At 42.1% G+C, this 24,563-nt stretch overlaps 2 protein-coding genes across 6 annotated transcripts; one reads left to right on the top strand and one right to left on the bottom strand.

Moving 5' to 3' along the window:
* IL17D (interleukin 17D) lies at positions 1-11,379 on the top strand. Its single transcript, XM_042023926.1, has 3 exons — positions 1-253; positions 359-669; positions 9,408-11,379. The coding sequence occupies exons 1-3, from the start codon at positions 239-241 to the stop codon at positions 9,721-9,723; spliced, it is 642 nt and encodes a 213-aa protein (XP_041879860.1). The 5' UTR covers positions 1-238; the 3' UTR covers positions 9,724-11,379.
* Positions 11,380-13,454: 2,075 nt separating this feature from the next.
* On the bottom strand, positions 13,455-24,536 carry EEF1AKMT1 (EEF1A lysine methyltransferase 1). 5 transcript variants are annotated; one of them, XR_006015337.1, is made up of 6 exons: positions 22,663-23,807; positions 18,989-19,142; positions 18,017-18,099; positions 17,091-17,371; positions 15,609-15,899; positions 13,455-14,693 (listed from the first exon to the last, which is right to left on the bottom strand). XR_006015337.1 is itself a non-coding variant. In XM_042023923.1 (6 exons), exons 3-6 carry the CDS (start codon positions 19,136-19,138, stop codon positions 15,772-15,774), a joined length of 642 nt encoding a protein of 213 aa, XP_041879857.1. In that variant the 5' UTR covers positions 19,139-19,142; positions 22,663-22,822; positions 24,212-24,398; the 3' UTR covers positions 13,455-15,771. The 5 variants fall into 5 exon arrangements, 4 of the variants coding, with proteins under 4 accessions (XP_041879857.1, XP_041879859.1, XP_041879858.1 ...); XM_042023923.1 differs by adding an exon at positions 24,212-24,398 and having other exon boundaries at positions 13,455-15,899; positions 22,663-22,822; XM_042023925.1 differs by lacking the exon at positions 22,663-23,807 and adding an exon at positions 24,498-24,536 and having other exon boundaries at positions 13,455-15,899.
* Positions 24,537-24,563: the final 27 nt, after the last annotated feature.

A 24,563-nucleotide genomic window follows, 5' to 3' on the forward strand; every position in this document is an offset into this window, starting at 1 on the left:
GGGTGTCCCTGGGGCTGCGGGCAGCGCTGGGTGCGGGACCGGCCCGCGCCCGGCGCCGAGCGCTCGCCGCCTCCGTGAGCGCCGGCAAACATGTTCCTGGCAGGCGAGGCCAAGGGAGATGCAGTGAGGCGCAGGGCACTTTTCCAACAGCTCCTCCGCCGGGAGAGCCAGTGGCACGGCGCGGCGCCGCAGCCCGCCGCTCTTCCCAGCTCCCTCGAGGAGAATCAGCCCGGCCGCCATGCAGCGAGGCAGGGTAAGAGGCTGCGGACCGGGGGCCGGGGGCTGCGGTGCCGGGCGGTGCCGGGCGGGAGCGGTGTCCCCGGTGTCCCCATCCCCGCTGACGGCGGCGTCGTTGCAGGTGCGGGCGGCGCTGGCGGCGCTGCTGGCGCTGCTCTGCGCGGCGCTGCTCCCGCTCCGCCCGGAGGCCGCCAGGGCGCCCAAGCAGCGGCCGGCGCGGACCCGGAGCTGCGGCGAGCGGCCCGAGGAGCTGCTGGAGCAGCTGTACGGGCGGCTGGCGGCGGGCATGCTCAGCGCCTTCCACCACACCCTGCAGCCCGAGCCGCCGGGCCGCCAGCACAACGCCAGCTGCCCCGCCGGGGCACGGCCGCCCGCGGACAAGAAGGTCCGGCTCCCCGTCAATCTGCGCAGCGCATCGCCCTGGGCATACAGGTGACTCCGGCGCCGGGGAAAGGGGGGTGCGGCCGTCTCAGGGGGTCCCGGCAGGCTGAAGGGAGCCGAGGCGGTGTCCCGGTGCGGGACCGGCAGCGCCGGGCTCCGCCGGCTTTCCCGCGCAGTGACCGGGGCGGCTCGGGAGGCGAGGGGTGGCCGCGGCACCGGGCAGCAGCCTGCAGGAAAGGTGCTAAAGCACACGTCTAAGTAGGCGATGTAAGGTAATTGTGTAAAAACAGCTTATGTGAGGAATATGTTTAATGGGCAAAAAGAGAAATGAATGAGGTGGAGCAAGCCGTGAGATGGAGCTCACACCCACATCCACACCCACCCGGGAGCACAGACCACCCTCAAAAAGTCACTTGGGCAAATTGTCATATGTGAAGTTCACTCAGAGGACCCTCAGCAAAGGACAGCCACCAAAGAAGCACCTCCTGACTCTGCAGCAGCCACAGAAGGGCTCAGATGCTTTCGCCAAAATGTGACTCCAGATGCTCCGCGGTTTCTAAAATACATCAGGGTACAGTCTGTGTTCAGGTCACCTACCAACAGAGCCGTATCTTCACCTACCAAACACTCCAAAGGGCTTGGTGTCCAGTTTGCTGTAGGAGCGTAGGCAAGGAATGAGTACAGCAATATTCTGCACCTGTGTTTTCAACCTGTGCTTTGCAAACCTTCTTCCCCTGAGGCGGAACAGGGGCTGACAGACTATTTTTAAGGGGGCATAAAAACAACTAAGTAAAGTAAATTTGTTGTGAGGCTGGTTAATACACAAAACAAGGGCCTGCATTTCTATAGGAAGCTCTGGAAAAGCTTGGAAACCACTGATCTAATACACTAAACCCAGTGTGTGATCACATTCTCAGAAGACTGTGAAGTCTTCTGGTGGTTTGAATAAGACAGCTTTCTGTAAAGGACTGCAGACAACAGGAAGCTAAAATGTGCAAACTTAAAAGGAACTGACTTTCTTGCTACTTTTTATACATTATCCTTGGTATATACTTTGATGCATTTCCTGTGTATTCAGCAAACAGTTATCTCCTTGTTAGTGCTCTCCAACAAATATTTATTTTATGGCATGGGTTTTGCCTGCTTTTAGTGTAAGAAGTAATCCTACTGAGAGAAAGACGGTTTATTTGCTCAGTAAGCCCTTCATAAGCAAAGTATTTTTAGCAATACATTTTCTCTAAGCACACTGAGGATTTTTAAGCTACCTAAGAGTGCACAAAGTAAATAAATACCATGAACGAAACACCTCCTATTCAGCTCAGGTATTTTTTACAGTGGTTTTGCAAAGTACTAGTGCTATCAGAAAATTGTTCCTCTGGTTTAAAAACAGTGCCCTCCATCCTTACATCTTGTTGGGCAGGTATTTATTTTCAGTTGGAGCTCTGTGTAGGCTTACTTCTTAACAGAGAACCAGCTGCTCTTTAGGGGCTGGATTACAAAAGGTTTATTAAGAAGCTGTAAATCCACTGTACTTTTCATCAAAATGTTTTCAAGACAGACCACTAACCATTCACATACAAGTAACTTGATGACATCTCCAAGCTAGGAATTTTAAAAGATAGTGGAAAAAAGTATTACACCATTAAAAGCAAAATCTAAAATTATATTCAGAGGGAAAAATGTTTTCTGTAGGGTAAAGAGGCCTAAGTACACCATCTAGTTAACAGATCTCATTTACAGATTTTTTTGTGATTGCATTTTTACTGTATCATTAGTGTGTAATGAGACAGCAACAGATATCTCAAAATGTGTAATTAAAGTGTAAAGTATAAGACTGCTAACGTGCATTAGCTATTACCACCTGCTATCTCATAGATTTTGAAGCCAGATGTGAAAATTCGTTTCTGTGGTCTTCAGCTGGGTACCCAGGAAGCTCCTTAATGCTATTAGATTTACTCCATATCTTTGAGAAGAGCACACAGCTCTCCTTTAAAGACTGCAAGTAATGTCCCATTATGCTTTGTCAATGGTTAACCAATTTCACTTATACAATCCCAATTTCTTCTCCATCACTGGAGTGTTAATCTGAAAAGCCGCACACGGATCTCTTCCGTATTACAGCACTTTCTTGACAAGCCTACTTGCATTTAATCCTTTTCCCTCATAAATTGCTCCCCTACACAGATTCATTGCTGTCTCCTGAACTGCCTTCTGAATCACCAAAGTAGTTCTAGTGGTGAAGGCTCATAAATAAATTTACTGTTGGCAGACCCCTCTTGTATGCGCTGATAGGACGCTGCTCAAAGGCTGAACTTGACAACTTGAAATTTGCATCAAGTTGCCTGTCCTGTTCCAGCATCTCACAGACATCCTGCTCTCTGACTTATTTTCTGCACCTAAAGACTTACAGTGCAATTCATTTCTGCTCTGTGCATAAAGACTCTTTTTTCTTTTTGACCTACACTTTAATGCCTGAGATACCTCATGCTGTTTCTCTGTCTTCATTGGTGTTACAGCAGTTCCCATTGTTACCATCTGCAGATTTCATTAACATACTGTTTATACTCCCTATTCCAGGTCATTAATAATAAAGATATTAAGTCTGGCTCTACTTACCTTCCCCTGAATATCTCCCCAGGAACCTGGTCCCAGCTGTTTAATGCTGCTGCTTGTAATTCTTCTGTTCACATGACTGTTCAGTGCAAGTCAACTGGAATTTTTTCATATCAGCATTTATGAGAAAGAATCAAATATATTACTTAGAGAACTGTGTATAACGTTGACCCTACTGCATCACCTGTATCCCAAACCTGTCATTCTGTTTAAGTGTGGAAGAATTAGGTTTGACTGGCTCAAAGCTCAGATAATCCTTGTGTGGCTTCTTTGCTTGTCTTTATTCTGTGCTTACTGTTTATTTTCCATTACTTGGTATTTTAATTTGGTTATACAAAAATCATGACTTACATCACTTTTGGCTTGCTACAACCCAGAGATACAGGAGTAGTACATGGATTGCACCACAGATCCATTTGGTCCCCAACCCTACTGCTAGCAGCAACCAACAGGTGGTATTTAAGGCAGAAGTTAGGGGAAAAATACTAGTTTGTGGATCTGATACTGAAATTCCATCCTGATGGCCACAGGAGATCTGTATATAACTCAGGGCACAGAGTTTAATCACGCGAATCACTCTTTGCTCTGCAGAGCTATAAAGAGACAGCAGAGTTCACTGAAGTCAGCTGAGCACGCTGGATTTGCTCAGCACTTCAGGAAGTTGGGCTACAAATTACCCAGCTTTTTTAAAAAATAGAGCCGGCAGCAGAAGTTCTGCCGTGAAATTGTCCTTCCATGAAATCATCAGGCTGACTGTGTGCCAGCTTGTGACATCTATCCAGTGGTTGCTCATCCTTTTAGCAGTATTACATGGCAATCAATGAAATCCAGAGAGCCTGCTTGTACAAGGAGGTTCTGGCAAGGGCCACTTGGCTACTGCTATGGTTCAGAGTTGCTTAGCAAGAATTAATGATATGGGTGGACCTGCAGACGCTGCCGACATCACAGGATGGGTGCTCTTGTTAACATTTACAGAAGCCACAATCATGGTGATCATTAGCAGTGCAAGCACAGCTCCAGAGAGGCACAGACAAGTTGCTCATGGACAAGAGCCATTATAAAAAGGATTAATTTTAAATGTCTTCCTAAACATTTGTGGGGTCTGATCATAAAGCTCAGAGCAATGGTGGAAAAATCTGATCCCCCTTGTTGTAAAGTATTTGAACCTTGATAGTATGCCCTAGCCAAACAATTTTTAGTTATTTTTACCAGAGCCCTCAGAGTAGGACCAGGCTGGAATTACCCTCACCAGCTTCACCTGGCCTTTCCACCTTCAGCTGCAGCCCATCAGCCCCAAGAGGGTTTTTAAGCTCCAGTCTGAAGGTTGGAGGGGAGAGGTGGGATAGGTTTATATCTGTTTCCTGTCCTTTGCTGTTTTGTTGTTTGGATTTCCTGGATTAACTTGGCTGCTGATCACTGGATGGGTTTTTTTGCTGTCATCATCTTGATGCTGCTTGTCTGGATCAGGAGCCTCACCTGTTAGAGCCCTCAGGAATTCATCAAGGATTGAGAGGTAAACTGTGCTGAACTGGGAAAGAAGAAGCTGAAAAACTAAATACCAAGAAATAGATGAAAAAGGACTGTGCTGCACTAGATTAAAACCAATCATATTATCAGAAAAGTATGTGCAGAGCTCATTGAACAAAATAGAGAAACCAATCTCAAGCAATGTGAGATCTCATGCACAGCAGTTGCAAAATGTGTGTGTACTGTATTATGTAAAAGTTGTAAAATGTATAAGTAGAGTAGTATGTAAAAGTAGGTAGAATGTATAAGTTGTAAAATGTGTAAGTACTGCATTAGGTAGACGTTGTAAAAGGTGTAAGAAAGATGTATAGGTAGTGTGATATGTGGAAGTTATAGAATGTGTAAGTAAGTGAACTGTATAAGTAGGGTATGATGTCAAAGTTGTGAGATGTGTGAGTGGAGTGTACTTTAAACAACAAGAAGCTTCTGCGTAATCATGTTGATTCGTTGATCAGAAGGCGTGAGTTCCCGCACCCACTGAAGTCAGCAGCACTTTTACAGGTAGTGCTGATTCGTGATTCCATTCATGGTGCTGCAGAGCACAGATGACTTTCATTAACCAGCTGTATATATCAGCTCTGTTTTTATTTTCTGATGTCTAAGGCTATAGTAACAACCAGAGAATTTGAAAACACTTCTGTGTCAGTTTAGCAAAATTTCTTTGTGTGCGTTCAGGAAGTCTTTCATGTTTCTGAACTTCCAAATCCCATCGCATTTGTTCCTGCCTCTGGGCCCTAATCCTGCATCTACTAAGGGTTAATTTACAGAGATTTAACTTTTATCGTCAGTGTTTCTCTGATGATGTTAGCCAGTCCCTGTCTTAAACATTGCCCAGCTTGTTTTTTCTGTTTTTCAAAAATCTGTTTCAGTTCATAAGCATCCTTGGTTTAGTGCTCATTTACATAAAATCTTAGTAACGGTAATACAGGCAAGTCATTTTTTCACTGGTAAAAGCCAAGCTGTCTGCAATGTGTTTGAAGGAAGTCATACAAGAGGACTTTCCTTCAAATAATACTCCAGTGATTTTCTAGAAGCTTATCCAAGACATTTTCCAGGATTTAGCATTACCATGTGGCATGGTGTGCATGTCCCAAAGATGCTGCCAAGAGAAAGAATACAAGGGGATGCAGAGCTGCCATCCTTTTTAGTTGAGCACGTTTGTGTAACTCTTCAGAAAATCAGTTAGCACTGGGCTATTTTTGTGCAAGCACTGTGCTACCCATAGTACTAATACCTATGTTGCTGCCTGTATATAAAATAAACTAACCATAATGTGAACAAAAGAACACCTGCTATAGGGAAAGAAATGTCTTGGCAAGGGAGAAAAAAAGCTGTTAGCTCTTAATCCTGTAAGTATTTCAGAGTGCAAAGGAAGGGGATGATGATCTGCTTATTAGACTCCTGATAACATCCAGCTGTTAGCCCAGTGCTAACAGTGATTTTTCTGACGAGTCGGCTGCCTGCCCCAGCACAGCATCTGACCCCGTGGAATCAGAAGCTTGGAAATTGTGAAGTGACAATATTATTAAAAATACTACATATAAAAGCAGCAGTACAGGAGAAGGCAAATTAAGTCTCTTCAAGACTTTTACTTCTGACAGAAAGTTTTCTCTTGAGTTTCCAGGCTCAGTACGTAAATGGCAGGAAGTTTGCTTTTCACTGGGAGCTCTCTAAGCACTCGTAGGGTCATAAGGAAAAGCAGCCGAGTCACACTTCATTAGCAGTTCCAGTTCAGCACAAACCTGCTTCTTGTTCCAGCAGATGGGAATAGAGCAGACCAGCACAGCTCACTGCTCCTGTCACTTGGGAGCCAGGAGCGCTGGAGAGGCAGAGTTAGCTTTACACAGTGGTGACCCGAGTTCACCGGACAAGGGCAATCGTCATGAAAGTGTCTGGGCTGTCTGGTCTGCAGCAGTGGCCACAGCAAACAACACGAGGCTGCAGGGGACACTTGAGTACCAGTGAAAAGTTGCACTTCTCTGGTTCTCCACTGCTCTTCCCAGCTCCATCCATCTCTTGGGTGTGTTTTTCACTACATGTAGGAAAGACATAGCGAGAACTTGGAGCATGTGTCTTTACCTGGTTAGTTAACCTGATCAAACATGTTTACTCTCTTCCAGGAGAAGATGTTAAAACGTGGCTTGTAGTGGTTGGAGTAATGGAGAGGAATCAAACTATAGCAGCTGAGGCAGTGGTCATTTTCTGTGCAGTGTGATTATGCTCAGTTCAGGTGAACACAAGGAAGCAGGTCCAACTGCATTTATCCAGCTAAATGCTGGATGTTACTCTTGTTTGTTAGTGGTTCAGACCCAAGCAGGTCTGGATTGCCTAGAAAGACACAAATGAAGTTTTATTTATATGGCTTTTCTGAACAGGCTGGAGCTGAAGATGCAGATCCTTGTATATGGCTCTAAATTTTAGTGACATTTGAGTTAAGGTATGAATTTCAGGAGGTATTACTTAGAGGCTTCAGCCTTGAAGTTCTGGTCTGGATGCAAAACCACATCTATATTTTGAATCCATCATTAAGTCTGGATTCTCTGATTCCTTCCAGTCCTCACATAATGTATTGACATTGAACTTAGTAATATAAGAGATTTTTTCCTTTGGAAAGTAGAAAACCATGCCACAACCACACCATCTTTCAAAAAACCCACACCACTAATACCTGACTTTTTCCACGTGGGAATTTGGAGAGATGGTTGTAGACCATGATTCCAGTAACAGTGTTCTGTCATGAGTGAAACCTCTCATGTTTGCATGCAGAAGCATGCTCATGCTTTCCAGTAACATCATAAACCAGGTGCTAGAGATAATACAGTAGAGGAAATACCAATGACTTGACACATGGTGTGTTTAACAATCCACCACTGAAATTACTCACACTTGAGTTTGAAATGGCAATGTATCATGTAGAAAGGCCTGTGTTCCGCTTTCTTCCCTTCTGCTGCCTACCAGACATTTTATTTCACACTGGTGTGAGATCCTGTAACATGAAGGTATTTCCTGGGGAAAGTAAGCAAGTATAAATGGGACAGAGGAGCATTGCAAAAAATATCTGCAACATCACAGATGTCTGGCTATAAGAGAACTGGTCAGATTTTCCCATGAGGAAAACAAATTCTTTAAATTTTATATAATGGTCATTATATATATATTAAAAAGTCTATTTTCCTTGATGACAGGATAATCAAGTTTGTGCTTGGCAAAAGCTGTCATTCCAGATCTCCTTTAACTGGATAAACTGGTGATACTTCTGAAAAGGGCAGCTCCCTTCTGTCCCCACCTACAGCTGTTTGTTCACTCTGCCTTGCTGGTGTAGAGCTCTGTGTACATGTGTGGCAAAACAGCTGACACACCAAACCCCAGCTTTTGACGGAGTTACTCCTCAGTTGAATGAATTCCTGGATCAATCCTGTGACCAGAAAAACATCAGTGTCAACCCACGGGTGGGTGTGAGAGGGAGAGCCAGGCTGCCTGCTCTCACGAGGACAGATTTTGTTGACTAGCAGTCACAGCTTGAGGCAGACTTCTGTCTCTTCCAAACCTGAAACCTCCTCTCATCTCAGAGATGGCCTGAAGAGATAAAAGGTGAACGCTTGGATACCCAAGGAAGTGCTGCCAACCCTGGGAAACACAATTTAGAAATTGCTTTAAATCTATTAAGATCACTCTAAGATCTATTAAGAGCTCCCACCTGGAGGATTGCATCCAGCTCTGGGACCCCAACACAAGAAGGATATGGACCAGTTGGAGTGAGTCCAGGGGAGGCCATGATGATGTTCAAAGGGATGGAGTACCTCTCCTAAGAAGACAGGCTGAGCCTTGCAGTATCAGTAAAGGGGGCCTACAAGAGAGCTGGAGAAGAACTCTTCAAAAGGACATGGAGTGATAGGACAAGGAATAATGGCTTTAAACTAGAAGAGGGCAGATATTGGGAAGTATTAGGAAGTGAGGGTGGTGAGACACTGGCACAGGTTGCCCGGAGAAGCTGTGGATATGCCATCCCAGGAAGTTACAGTTTATCTCAGTGTGGGGATGAAAATGTTGCTATTATCTGGTTAGAGGAAGATACAGTAGACATGAATTAGAAAAAGCAATGCAGAGTTCTGCTTTCAAGGGGAAAGGTGCTCTTATGACCCCAAGTATACTAGGGAGCAAAACCTATTGCAGAAATAATAGTACAATTCAGTTCTACTTAAATTACTAAATTTTAAAACATCATGTCATGGCTTTAACAATAATAATGTTAACAAGGATTTGTACCAATTTTTGAAGAACTCAAGGCAGATAAAAAGTCTAGAAATGCCCAGGTGTCCTTTTTAAGGCTCTGTTTACCCATTCAGTCCAAAACACAAAACTCATTCTGTTTAAACCCTTGAATCTCACAATTCAGAAAGCCAGACACTTCATACTTCCATGTGCACTGTAGGACCTAATCAGTTCTGTAAGCTGTTCATGTTTTTTTCTTTACACTTTACAAATTAGAAGCCAGACAGCAAGAGCTACAGCTATTTTTCCTGGTAAAGATGACAAAAACATGATATAATTATTATAATGATATAATAATAATATATAAGATTATATAATTTCAGATGAATAACCCTGTTTTTAGAGGTACTAATGAATCTTTATTTGCTGCTCTCTAGAATTTCCTATGATCCCATGAGATACCCTAAATACATTCCTGAAGCCTACTGCCTGTGCAAAGGCTGCCTGATGGGGATCTTTGGCGAGGAGAGCTTCCATTTCCGCAGCACCCCGGTGTTCATGCCCACGGTCATCCTGCGCCGCACGCCCGCCTGTGCCGGGGGCCGCTACGTCTACACCGAGGATTACATCACCATCCCTGTGGGCTGCACCTGCGTACCTGAGCAGGAAAAGGAGGCAGAGAGCGTAAATTCCAGCATAGATAAACAAGAAGTGAAGTTGCTGGTGAGCCAGAACAAGCCCTCATCAGAATGAAGAATGAGATGATGATGGCCTCACATCATCATCTCACCACCTCAGGAAACTGCACTGCAGCAGCAAACACACTCACTTGCCCTCTTTTTCTGCTTACAGTTATTTCAGATACAAGATGGAAAGTCCAGTCACTTAGATCATTAGAGATGGCAGTTCATTCAACTTCTTTAGTTCATTCATGTAAACTTGTTTAGTTCATTACTCCAAACTCCTTTTTTTTCCCCCTTAGAGCAGAACGTTTTATCTTTACTTATCCACAGTAAATTTTAGAAGATGATGCAACTGTAAGACATGGTAGCTATTACTATAGCAGGCTACTGGTTGTAGGTATTTTTAAGGAATCTCTTATACTCTACTTTTAAGTACAGTTATATAAAAAACACATAGCTGCTGTACATGTGACATATGAGCAGTTAAAAGGATAATTTCTCAGGCTGGGAGAGCTTCCCTTTATACTGCATAAACTTCAAGCTTTACCTCTGAGCTGTTACCTCTTTTGCTAATTTATACACTATAGCAAGGAAACTTTTGCTGAGTTAGTCATTCATGAAGCAATATTCTATTTGCTTGCTATTTTTAAGCTCGCCAAATTGCTAAGGGTACAAAGGTGTTGACAAAAAAACATGCTAGAATATTGTAAAAATGCAGTGGACTTTCTTGATGTGGACTAAGTCTAATTATACAGAAAATATCAATTTGAAAAAAACCCACAGTTTGGGTCCCAAGAATTCTGTATTTGATTTCATCCATCACTGACTGCTTAACTTTCTTGTGATAAAACTGTGTTCCATGCAGCTGAAAGGTGAAAACCTTTTTCGTTTTAGGAGAGGAGATTCCCCATTAAAAAGTAAGTACCAAGGATAGGCTTCACCTCAGGTGTGCTGCAGGTGAGTAAGCAGGCTAGGTCTTAACTTCCTCATGCTACAAGAGGCCATTGAATTGAGTCCCAGCTAATCCAAACTTGTTAAATCCAACTGATTTTTACCATTACTGTTACTCATTTCTCCTTATGCTACATGTAACAGACAATCACCTGCAAAAGCTGCTGGTCTGTGGATGTGCAGCCTTCCATCTGTGCAGCCTACTGCTGATGGAACTTGATGGCAGGCCCTCACCAGAAACCCTGGATACACAAAAACTTGCATTTCCAGAACACGTGACTAGAGTTGACTCAGCCTAGTGAATGAGAATCAGGAATGACCAGGCATGCCTTGCTAAGCATAATTCCTCAAAGGGCCACACTCGCCAAAATGGATAAACATCTGAATGCCTAGCAGAGAATCTCTTTTACAGCTGAAAGATTGTGACTGCAATATCTTTACAGAATAAACATCATATGCAGCAATGTATCTGCTACATCATGAATCTCAAAATTGGCCTTAATTCACAGCAGAGAAAGCCCCTATGCTACACAAACACACTCTTCTTTGGAGTGTTGGATGAAGAATGGAAAGACTGTGAGCTAATCACAACAAGTTAAAGAGAGAATGAAAGTTGTATGACAACTCCATCTCTTGGTGCATAATTATTGACTTTGCTCTCTCTGCCTCAGTCTAGCATAACAGTATTTTTACACTGCAATCTGTAACTTCTTACAAAGCCTAAAATAACTTTAAGAACTCCAGAAACGAATAAAAGATTCCCATCACAATGTCAGATTGAAGTTTGTAGCTGTGTTTTTTGTGCAGATGCTTCTCCTCAATTCTCCTTGTCTTTAGATATGTTTTTCCTCAGATTGTGATGCTTCTGTCTCAAGGGGATCTGCAAAAGTGAGTTCAAGGACGGTCATAAAATGTTTATACTACTCAGAGAACAGCTAATTGCCTGGCTGCTGCCAGCAATTATAGGTAGTTACCTGTTCCCCAGAGAATGTAAATACTTGCAGCTCTTTTCCTTCCTCCTAATGTGGAGGAACTTCTCACCCTCAGGGCACAGGGAAATGGTAATCAAAGGGGCTCAAAAGGGAGGCTGACCCACAGAATTGGAGAAACATTGCCCTAGGTGATGTTTCAGTAGCTTGATGCCTTACAACTGTAAGGCATTTCACCATTACATTGTGGGGTTTTTCTCCACATGTACACTTAAGGCAACATGAAGTTGACCCTTCAAACTCCACAGCATAGAAAGCAAAGTCTTCACCCTAAAAGGCAGTAAAATGACCCAAAACAACAACAGCAAAATGTCCAACCATGCAGTACTGAACATTTAGTAAATACCTAGATGCCCTCCAGCAGGGCTCATTTGTCTGCCCACACACTTTTGTTATACAAATCTGCTGGCAACAGATCGGTTATTAGAGCATATGGATATATTTGTGTGATGTAGAGAAAAAAAATCTCACTTTTTGTTGCAACTCTCTTCCCCTGTACTGCAGGCATTAGTTATGGAGTCATTTTGAGATTTTCAAGTAACTAGACCATGTTCAAGGAATTCCTAGCAGGTGCGAGAATGCAAGCTAAGATCAGGTAAATGGAACATAATCAGTTTCTCCAATCCAGAAAAGCAGATGTTTTAGCATATATAAAGCTTCAGAAACTGAATGAAAGTATTAGAGAACTGTAAAACCTCCACAGATCAATAGAGTGCGTGTGTTGGCAAACTCATTCTTCAACAAGTGCAGAAAGCTTCCCATGGTTCAAGCACCTTTATGTTACTCTGTTCAGAAGCCCATTTTCCCTTTTTAATCCTCCTTTTCCTCTGTGACAGACTTTTTAGCTGAGCCGGTTTGCTTCCTGATCCAGCTTTCCAGTTAGGTGTCTCTTAAAAGCTGTTTATGTTTTAGCATGAACAACTGTTTGTTAATACTTAACATCAAGAGCTACTAGCTACACAAACACTTGCTGGCCTTCCAAATATCCTTCCATACATCCTTTCTCTCCACATTACTCATGTGGGAAAGGTTGAGTGTTAAATGTAGTTTGCATTAGTTTGGAATTGTTTTTTTTTAACAAGGTTATCACATCATGGATTTATATCAGTTTCACTTCAAATGTGGTGTGACATTTTCCAGCTTCCAGCCCTCTGGTTACAGCTGCCGCAGCCTTGCCTTTAATTTGAATGGGGGAGGGAGTGTTCATTGGAGTTGCTTCAAGGCTTCACAAACTGTTGATAGAAGGCAGACATGAAATGCCTCACTGAACCAACTCCAGGCCCAATAAGTGCAAACAATTCAAAGCTAAAACTATCTGGCAGCTGCAGTTGACTTGAGAAAATTTTTTCTGTGCCAGGAAAATCTCTTCCTTCAACGAGGTTGTCCCTGGAATACATTAGGAGTCACAAAACACAGAACAATATCCTCAGTAAAGAGATTATTTTCTGGTCTGTAGTATCGCTCAAGGTAGGTTGGAAAATTCCTATCAACCAGGAAGGCTGAGGAAAGCCTGAGATGATAGTTTGGGTTTACTTGCCAGTCACCTGAAGGTGTCTGTCTGACTAGGTGAAGATCTACAGCTACAAGTAAACATGGAATTGCATGGGGGAACATGAACACGAAAGCAGCAGGAGGAAAAGGGAAAAAGGCTGGGATGTGCTCAGAAGGTATAAACATCTATTAATCTTGCTGGGACTAGGGATCAGCCATAACTACCTGGACTAGGGTAGTTAAAGAGGCTGTAGCACATATGACTGTGCAGTCATAAATGCCAATGGAAGAGTACCATGGCGCTAACACTTTACCACAGTCTGTTCCAACAGAAGGTCCACCCATCAGACATGCCCAGTAAAGTCAATCATTACTTGATGCTGGTATTTTTATTCATAATCCTGTTACAGAAGAAAAGAGGGATTTTGCTGTCACATAATATTTCTTAAAGTTACCACGCTGGCACAAAACACAAATTCACTACGAATTTTTGTGACTTGTACTCTTCTCTGAAACAGCTACTTCCTTGGAATCAAGTATGACAGAAATAGTTTACCTCCCATCACTGATGAAGGCTGTAAATGCCACTAGTCAAGCTCTGCTTGGGCAGCTGCCTGCACTCCCCAGGCTTTTAAGAGGGAAGCTGGTGGACAACAGGCTGCTCTGTTGAGTGCATCTGCGCAGATTTTCATGTACTCTCAGTTTCATAACTATATGTCTTCACAGTGCCCCTTTTCTGACCTACATGTGAGAAGCAGCAGTGACTTTCTTGGAAGTGAACTTCTTGGTACAACTGAATGGTGCATTTTTATCTTTTTAAGAAATATTTCTGATGAAGTTAGCAAAGCTGTCTTTTAATTCCACTATGGAGAGACCAATAACACACATTTACCAAAATAAGCAAGCAAAGCAGCAACACAGGTGAGGCTTCAATTTGAACAGCACATTCTAATGTAGGTGGGTGGCAGGGGAATAGTATCATCCCTTCTGGCAATGACACCTGTCCCACTTGAAGCCTCTATGTAGTTAAAAACGAAGTTTCATGAGTTACTTCACTGTCTCCATCTGCTTGGTGTGCAAGACACTGAGGTAATAAACCAGTTTGAAGTACAAGTTTGTGCCAACAGCTATGCAGTTAACGTTCTGGTTTGCTTTATTTTTACACTGGCCACATAAAAGTGATGGTGTAGCCTCCTGGAAAACAACGAAACCCAGCTGTATTTCACCGGTGGACATTCATTTTTAGGGGAATTCTGGCTCAGCAGCAAGGATGGCATCTGGTTTGAAAGGCAAGACTGTATGGGTCCTGGGCTCACAGAGCTTGTCAGGAGAGGCCGGCGTGTAGAAGAGGAAGAAAATTGTTGCCATGGAACCCAGAGACACTACATGCAGGGAGGAACCAGCAGGCGTAAAATGTGAGGAAGGAAAAGCCTTAGGAAACAAAGAGATCTCTTGAAAAATGGGGAGGAGAGATATAGTGGCTTGGGTGGGTATTTATGAAGCACTGTTGTGTCCAGCTCAGACAGCACCATTCTCTGAACATTGAGAGAGGATAGTAATCCATCTGTTTTATTCCTGCTCAGCTGTTTACTCCACCAGATGGGAAAATCTGCATTCAAACAGCAGATATATGAGTATTATCACTGTGTTATAAAAAGTCTTGTCTCACAAGCTTAATTAGGTTTATTCCCACCACAAAATAAATTTAATACTTCATTTTACGTGATTCATTTTGCAGATGCAGCATTTCTATTAGCCTTTATACAGTACGACATACAAAGACAAGTACTTGTGTTTTGTAGAGTGTATTTAGAGATTATAAAACTGTTGAGTGCCTTGAAATTTATGAACTAACTTCCACCCAAGAATTCACTAGTGTAGTCAAAAGGTTAGTCAAAACTGGCTTTAAAAATACCAGTTATCAAAAATCTCTACTTACCCAAAGTGAAGTTTTTCCAGTGTATCATCTACTTTGACTGAAATATAGTCCAAACCTTAAATATAAAATCTAACATTTTTCTATTTGAAACAGTGGGAGTTTATCAATATGTTATTCCTCAGTGGCCTTGTAAGGTTCAATGATTTTTAAGATGCTTCTATTCTACTGCTATGTGGAACAGGAGAAAAAGATAAAACCAGGCAACTGGAAAAAAAATCATAACCATTCTTGTAACTATAAACTTGACATATCTGTAGATCATCTTTAGTTTGATATTGAAATTATTAAAAAGTAGGCACTATATTTAATCAGAGCCATTATGATTCAAGATTTAAGGGACATGTATGGGTTACATTACTGCAGAACTATCAAGTTCTTCGGCAATGATGATTCTGATGCCTGCAAGGCAAACACCTATGTGTTGTTATAAGCTAAAATCCTTTCAAAGAGGTCACTGATGTGTCCTCAAATGGTAAAAGCTACCAGTTAAAAAGAAACTCTAACAGAGAAGTTCCCATTATCCAGCACCTGCACTGCTTGGTCTGCATTTACCTAATAAGAAACACAGTAACTGCAAATGCTTACTCCTTTGAAAGAGAGTGGCCATCACACTGTGTTGATTCCAGTTATCCCAGAAAACAGTCCTTGGAGCCAAATATTTCAGCACTGAAAAATGTGCAGTAACTGATAAAAAACAGAAGGAAGCTTGACTGAAGAAGTTGTAGATTTGCAGATGATCTTAGGAGAATCAGTCCAGTCCAGAAGCATAGTTCACGTAACATCGAAATTCATTGGCTAAATTTCGTGAGTGTTTTGGAATAAACTTGCACATCTTCACACCAAGAAGCTTTGCTGCCTGTTCCTCCATGACTGCACCTGCAGCAAAAATAACTGGTATTCAATAAGAAAAAACAGTAACAGAATGTTTGAACTTTTTCAATAGCTCCTCCCAAATGCATATATAGAGAGCCTGTTTTTTTTAAGGAAGGAAGGCTTAAAGCAGCTACACTCTCAGCCTTCCTTAACAACAGAATCTGTTGGGAAATTTAAAATAAACCTAGAAGAACAGAAGACGTCCCAAGGAAATGAATGTCCAAGAAATTTCATAAAACTAAGTAGAGGGTATCAGTGCCCTTTTTACGGTAAACAAACTTGAACTCAGTCTTCTTGCTGCATTCCAAGGAAGTTAAATGGTAGGGAGCCATGGGAAATGCAAACAGATTACATCCACTCTTTCACTTAAATAAACCACAGTGTGATATTTGCAGCTACACACTGAGAAATTACTGCCTTGAGCAGTAAACTGAAGAACCACCTATCCATTCTAGGGAAAAAACTTCTGAGAACCACCCTTGTGTGTGACTACCACATGCACTTAAACCAAGGAGCAGGCTTTCAATGGCCACATTATTTTAATTTTTCTTTGTTTTGCCTGCTTGGTTGCCTTCCCTCAGACTGTATGTACAGAGGGGTTTTGTCCTTTGCTTTTTTGGAAAGCTTTCCTGGATGTCTTCAGATGTCTTGTAATAACAATACAGTTTAAGAAAAGCCATGACCTGGGTAGACACCCATCACTTCTCAAACCAGCAACTGCACCTTCCTAAAGAAGGACCCACAAGTACAGATACCTAGTTATATGTTTTCACTGCTTTTATCACTGCTTTTTAGTTCCTCCTGCTGTATTTCAGTGCCTAAGACATAAACAATAACTTGCACCTATGTTTGCCATTCCCAAACTTCAATCATTGTAATTATAGAGAGTGGCCCTTTTACAAGAAAAAATACATTTCTGGAATTTTTCTGGATGATCTTATAATTCTTCAAAAATTTAGTAGAATTCATAATGCCATAGGAAAAAAGTACTGACTTGAACTATTAAAACCCACGTGCCTTCTGTTTAAAATAAAGGTTGAGCTCAAGTACTCAAATAAAAAGCTTAGGATACAAATTCCTCCTTCAATTAATGATAATTCAGCATTATTGAGTTAGTATTTTTCTCATGTAAGTTTGTCATTAGAAAGAGATAAAAAGGCACTTAAGGGGACCTAATATTTTTATTAGTTATACCTGTGCAAAGCAGAATCTTTCCTTTTGTTAGATATTTGATGGTCTCTGCAGTCTTTTGAAGACATTCCTCAGACAGATAGGGTGGATCTGCTATTACAATGTCAAAACTGTGTGGCAGGAGATTTTCAGGTAAGTCCAAAGGGTGATTGTAATCATAGAAGATAAATTCTTCTCCATACACAGAAAACCTTCTGTCATATTCCAGTACACACACAGAAAAATCTTCACCATCCTGTTCTTTCAGTTTCTGGTACACACTTGGTGCACTAATGCATGCTATCCTGAGAAAACACATAATAACTTTAAATTGTAATTTTAAAAGGCAAGCAACAGCAACAAAACTCTATAGCAGTCCTCAGAGAGGCTTTGGGAAAAGATTTTAAACATTAGTCCCAAAAATGTAAGGTATTCTTCTTCCATTCTAACCATCAATTACTTTAATAACAGAGACTTAAGTATGAAATTCATTACCTGTTCAACCCCATTCTACATAAAGATCTTAAGCTCAGCTACAGAGAAAGTCTTGTTTCAGCAAAGCAAGGAAGTACATGCAAAAACTTAAAATTAAAAATTACTCTTTACAGAAACAGGAAGAAAACCAATTTTTTTCCATCTGTTCTACAGAAACAATATATAAAAACTAAGGAAAGAATTACAAGCCAATAATATGCTCTGGAGCACTTCGTATTTCTCAAAAAATTAAAAAATTCATAGTAAACTTTTACAAGGCACAGCCTACAACATTCAGTGAAATGATAAACAGGAAGATCAGTAAATAACATCAAAGCAATTCTGTAGTATCTTGGTTGAACAAAAATGAAGTACAATGAGTAATGAATTAAACTGCATGCTCTTGTCTACACAGCAGAAACAAAATATTTACAGAAAAGATATGTTAAATCTACAACACAATTATTAAAACCTACCTGCCACCTTTTCCAGCTGCCAGAACTGCTTCCTTAGCCAGGCACAATGCAGTTTCACCACTGTACCAAAATTGGCTCAGTTGCTGAGAAAGATAATACACAATTACAACCAGCATCAAATCTTCTGACTCTGCTATGTAGAGTTAGGTGTGGTGAGTCATAACTGAAGAAAACCAGAATCCATAGCAACTTCTCAGTTCACAAACTGTAAAGCTGGAAAGGTGACTCTTTTCCTGACAGTCTTTCTACTCCTAGTGATATGCAGCAGGTACCTTACACCCTGTGTTTCCAAAGCATGAACCGCAGCATCGGGAAAACCAAGTAATCCAAACCACTGACAAGGTATTTCAAGGCCAATGTGCACATGCACATTATTTATGTGCTCTTAAATTGAGTTACTTTAGCAGAAGAGGAAAAAGGAATGTGAGAAGTAACAGTATAGGAAGAAAGAAAGGATAAAACTACTAAATGGGAATGGATCAGAAAAAGGAAGAGCAAAAAAACCCCAAAAAAACCCAACCCAGAGACAAATCAGAAACCAGTCTGCCACAAATAAAAACAAGCAGCAAAACAGCCATCCACAAAAACAAAGAAATAAAACACAGAAAGAAATATGATGTGAAAGGAAAGATTACTTGGTCTTGTTACATTATGTTTGTCTCAGGGAAGAGGCTTTACTACTATCACATGCTAAGCTGGAATTAAAATTTCCAGCAGGGACAGATGCTTCTGTTAGCAGCTTTATTCCCTCTCCATGTACTTTCAGTTTGTACTCCCCATGCACATGTGGAGCAAACAACTATACCCAGACTTAATACTAAAGCAAATCTCCCTACAGTGTTGTCATCCATTAATAGGAACATCTTAAGTGTTCCCCTCTTTAATTTCATTTCATTATTCAGCCACAAAAGAAACTTGGTAAGGGCTATTCCTCTATCTGTGCTTCATTCACTGAAATTCATAGTTTCTTACCCAGTCTTCTTCTATTGAGCCAATGGAATATTGATTAAACCCTTGGGAGGTCTTCATGCCCTCTCTCTGCTGCTGTTCCAAATAGAACTCCTGGAGCGCAGCCAATGTATGGGATGAAAGCTGGGGAATGTCATCATCATCATCATCCATTTTCCTAGATGTCAACAAGAAAAAAAATAAATTAAATTAACCCTTTTCAATGGTGAATGGTTTTTACAACAGCATAATCTTGTGAGGTAAAACAACTTCCACCAAGAATGCAACTAACTAGGAAAACCTCCTAACAAAAGAAAATTTATTCCCTCTACTTAAGCGCTCTTAAATCACTGAGAGGCCAATTGGAAATAACAAGTCTCCACAGAGAATTCAGGAAGAGCAGCAACACTGTTCCCTTTCTATACAAGATGGATTTGGCTTGTGTTCTTACAGGGAAGTTGACATTACAGCTCTTGGTTTCCTGTGGATCTGGAAAATCCTACAGAAATTATTTCCTTCCTTCCTAGAAATAATGATAGCTGCTGGTCATTCCTTCCCATGTTCAAAAGTCACACAGTTTTGACTCCAAATGAAGTAAACCAGCATTCTAGCTCAGCATCACCTTGCTTAAACCTCCATGCCATGAAAAGATTCCTCTAAATGCCACAAACCTACAAGTAAAAAAAAAAAAAAAAAGCCATCGAAAAGCTCCAAAAAGACACGGTATGTACCAATGGAAAAGTACAGGCATTTTCAGAAAGCTGCTGAAGTGGGTTCTGCCACGCAACATCCCTGAGCCCTCTGACCCCAGGCAGCACAGCAGCCTCTCCCAGGGAACAGTGCCACCTCGTGGAACGGTGGTGCCGGAAAGGACTCGGCACGTGAAAAGCTGGAGAAAACTGAGAAAGATTCTTCTCTCAAGAAACCCATTTTCCCTGCATCCAGCCTAAGAACCAGCACACGAGCAATGCCTTTAACAGAGCCTGGAGACAGGGATACGCCTGCATTATGCAGAAGTCACCAAGAACCGCGGGCCACCTGAACAGTGCATGAACATTCTGAGTAATTTCAAGTAGAGCTACTCATGGCTTTTCTTCTCCTATTTCCCTGCTTTACAAGGAGAGCTCCAGAACTCTCCAGCAGTCTCCTCCCCTTCCACCCTTCCTTCTTCTCTAGCAGAGCTTTCAATATGAAGTTTCCTAAAACAGCTTCTTCCTGCTTGCTGGAAAAAGGGTACCTTATCCTGCCACTGTGCGATAACTCTGCCATTCCACTGACACAGTACACACCTAAGGGAAGCTCTTATCTGGAAAACCTGGCTTTTCCAGAGTATCATTTATTTACTTGCTGGCTTCTCAGGCCAGGCTGGCCAAACAGGGAATTGCTCACAGCCCAAAGACCCACCTATGCCATCAGCCTCACACAAAAGAATTCTGAGTCAAGCTACCTAGTAAAACCAAAATCATCACTTTTCCCCTAGTTTTCTGTTGAATAAAACAGAAATGCTTTTAAAATATTTACATCATTAAATTATGTATTATTTAAAGTCTTTATTACAGAAATGACTGTGAGTCCAGACAGATAATACAGTTTCTAGCCACAGTGCTCTAACAATACACAACACTAGACCCATTTTAGGCCCTATACTACAATTTATTTTTGTTAGGATGTGGTAAAATTTTACAATCGTTCCTTAACTCACAAGTTTTTTTTTATTAACTGAACAATACATGTAGTGATCTGGTTTGCTATTATCCCCTAAGCAAGGACACATCTATGCTTTGACACTAAGAAACTGAAACAGGTGCAAAGTTGCAGTTCTTAAGTCAAAAGTTGAATTTTTTTTATTTTCTGCTCAGTGAGCCCATACTGGCATTTGCAAGGACTAAATCCATGCCCATGAAATGAAACACTAACAGATAAAGTTGCTGATGAAGAATTTCCCATTGTTTCAAAAGATACAAAGGCATACTGCCATTGACATGTTTTATCTATTAATAATTTTTTAGTTGATTTTTTATAGCCTTCCTTTTGGTTTGTAAACTAAAGCCTTAGGAACCAAGAAGTAATTAACTGTGAGGTTTTGTAAGAAGAGGTAACTCAGAACATATGGTAAAAATATTATGTACACCTATTACAAGTGCCTCCAAAATTCAATATATTTTTCTGAATGCATATACTGACTTAGGTCATTAGCATGAAAACATTCTCATGCTTAAGAACTACATCAGAAAACTATTAAAGTGAGTTTATGTGAACAAGACTTGTAAATTCCTTCAAGGGAGACAGTTCTACTGTTTGAAAGCCCCTTCATTATCCCTTCCAAAGGAAACAAAAAATAAATTCAGAGAGATAAGAACAGCACAGGAGACTCCAAGGCCTTGTCCACACACGAACGTTGTATGTATTTAACAATAGTTTCTGGTGGTCATATATGAAAAGTCTATTTTTATACAGCCAAATTCTAAAACAGAGGAAAAAAATACCCAAAGTTAGAAGAAATACCCAAAGTTAGAAGGACAGTCTTTGGTCCCCAGTACATTTATTTCACCTGTAATTATGATCACCTGGAGAACAGGTGATAAGAAAACAGTAGGAAAGACTGCTAAAAGGCCACAGAACAGAAATACAACTGGAAAGCCATGCTCTTCATCTCTGGGAATGGGGAGGAAGAGGACAGTGTTAGCCCCTTAAGTTTTTTACTAAGTATATAAAAAGCACATGTGTAACTTCAGAAAAGATCTTATTCTAGAGTAAACTGGATCAAAAGACAGAGAGCATGAAATAGAGTTAAATCTAGCTGTCCGTGTTTTTTCCAAGCTGCCCAAGTCAGTCTTTGAGTTAAGCAGCTCATCATCCATGGTGTTTGTAGCACACACCGAGAAAAGCTGGCCAATGGTGTGCAACCATAATGAAAATCACCTGGAAGGGGCTGCAACCACCTACCTGGAGGTAGAGAAGTCCTGATCTGAGTGACTGGAAAGTTACTAAATGTCTGGACTGGCGCCCTGATACCTCAAAAGCTGGAAGATACTGCACTCTGCTTAAGCTTCAGCTCATTATCATGTACAGGAATCCAAATCCTGTGTCCTCAGACAACAGCCAGAGAGGTGGCCAAAGTAACACACATAGAGGTGTGGAGGGAGTCTGTCCCCACCACACTAAAAGCCGAGATAGAAAAAGGATCTCTCCTACTGGAAGCAATTTTTCAGATCTTTAAATCCTAAAAGGAATTGATTGTCAGTGATTTGACAAGATACTGGGAGTATTGCCAAATGCACTTTAACAGGAATAACTGACAGAATAAAGTGTATGAAATTCATCAGTCTAAAGTAATTTAGACAAAAACTCCCTCCTGCTAGCCAGCATGGTTTAAGCCAGAAGAAATGGAGCATTGCTAGGCCATTATCTACATGTGTTATGTAGAGTCTTCTAATCAGAACTTCTCAAACACCTGAGAGGCCACTCTCAAGCACAGGCAGGCAGCCTGCTCCCTTGCACTTCAACAGGAAAAAAGTCAGAAACTCAAGTATATGGGGCTCAGGTGCCATGAAACAAAACAGCCTCTGAAGAGGATGGCCAAACCAGAGGATGTCAGAAAAGCACATGTGACAAACCTGAAACAGTTTTCCTACGTCCTAATGGTTTTGTGGACTAGGGAGAGAAGGACCAGGATTTGTGGACCAGGAGCAGCTCACCTGCTACAGACCTGAGTCGGCTCTGTTTCAGGATTAAGTCTGAATAACTTTTAATTCATGTCCATGGCAAATGGTTCAAGAAGAAAGTACTAGTGCAGGTCAGGGGTTGATACGAGTCGTTCTTCTGTCCTGAAGGGTTGACACTGATGGTGATTCCATCCTGAAGATAGCCAAAAGCAGCTGTCTCAGAAGGAGTGAGGTAAGGCAAATACATGTGATACCTCCACAATCTCTACTCTCCCAGACATTAACCATTCTGCTGAGGAAGTTGTTTCTGCATCTGAAATTATTCAGTCCACGAATGCAGTTCTCTGAAACACTTGTCCAGCATCCCTTAAATTCCCATAAACACTTTTAATCTACAATGTCATCTGGTAAGAAGCTTCATTTGATCAATCATTTTATGACTCCCCCTTCTTGCTGTGAGCGTGGCTACTCGCTTCACGTGATGCAGGTACCTGGTGTGTCAGAAAAGAATGCAAGTGCTTGAGCCCTACTCTTTCTCCACTGTCATTTCACAGACACCTCTAAGTCACCTCTCTTCCCTCACTCTGCAAATTGACCCTTCCTAATCTGAAGGGTCTTAACCCTCTCTGATGGACTGACAAAAGGCTTTCCATACATTCACTTATCCATGTTGAAACTTTCTAACATACCCTTTTTCTGAGACTAGAACTCTACACAGCGGCTAAGATACAGGTGATCACGTATTTATGCTGTCACTTTATGATGTTTTCTGTTACACTCTATCTCCTTTCCTAAAAAACTGTAACATTTCATGTGTTTTTCTGGCTGCCACCAAATACTGACGTGGTGTTTTGGGAGAACCATGTATCATAATCGGAATCTCCTGACTGAGTAGGAACTGTGTCAGATAACATGGTTAAGCGGAATTTACATAAATTTAAAAGGAGCCATCAAGAGCTCCACGTTACCAAAACATTCAGAATAAAACTAAACAGCAGGTGTAGCGCTTCATTGCAACAAAAAGCAAGGAAAATACTAGAACTAGAAACAGTTCAAGCAGGGTAGTGAGACATCCAAACACTAGAACAGCTTTTACAGGGGAATGAGTACGAGGAAGGTGTAACTGAGGACGAGTATGACAGAACCTGTAATCATGAGTAGCATAAATGTCATGGGCAGACATACAGTTTTCCAAAGAAATAATTAAAAGGCCAAGTGCAGGCTGCAAAGGCCTTGACCAAAAAAAAAACAAACCAAAAAACAAAACAGACAAAAAAACCCCAAAGGAAACGAAAACAAAACAAAACAAACAAACAAAAAAACAAAACAAAAAAACTCCCCAAACCAAACCAAAGAGCTGGTTCATCACACAAGGTGTTGCTGAGATACAGAATCCCTCTCGGGGATCGAAGTGCATGAAACTGACACAGAAAGTTAACACAGGAGAAGCTCTCAGAGGACTACCAAATACGCAAAAACTGCACTGGATGAGCCAAGTAAAGTCAGGAGGCCTGGTGGCTACTTCAGGCAGAAGGGAAACATGATGTACCGCAGCCCCATTCCCATCCTTTTCCGTACGCACGGAGGGCGCGCAGGCAGGGCTCGGGACCGCCGGTCCCTCCTACACGTGGCTGACGGGACACGGACGGTTCCCAGAGAAGGCCCTTTCCTGCCGTCCCCTCCCCTGTGCGTCGCTTCGAGGGCACCCTGCAGCCACACAGAAACCCCGGGGGGGCACGGGGTGACCCCGGCCGGCCCGTCCGCGCCTCGGCCGCCCTCTCCCGGGGTCGGAGGGTGACGGGGGCGCTGAGGGGGCACGCGCGGGGGCTCCCAGCCGCACCCCCCCAGCCCCCCCGCGCGCCACTCACCGCCCGCCGGCCCCCTCCGCGCGCGCGCAGCTCGCCCCTGGCCCCGCCCCAGCGGCGCGCGCGCCG

Source organism: Corvus kubaryi, unplaced genomic scaffold, assembly GCF_017639235.1.
Source record: "Corvus kubaryi isolate FWS band 111438036 unplaced genomic scaffold, C.kubaryi_AGA036_p1.0 37256, whole genome shotgun sequence".
In the NCBI taxonomy this organism is placed as follows: domain Eukaryota; kingdom Metazoa; phylum Chordata; class Aves; order Passeriformes; family Corvidae; genus Corvus; species Corvus kubaryi.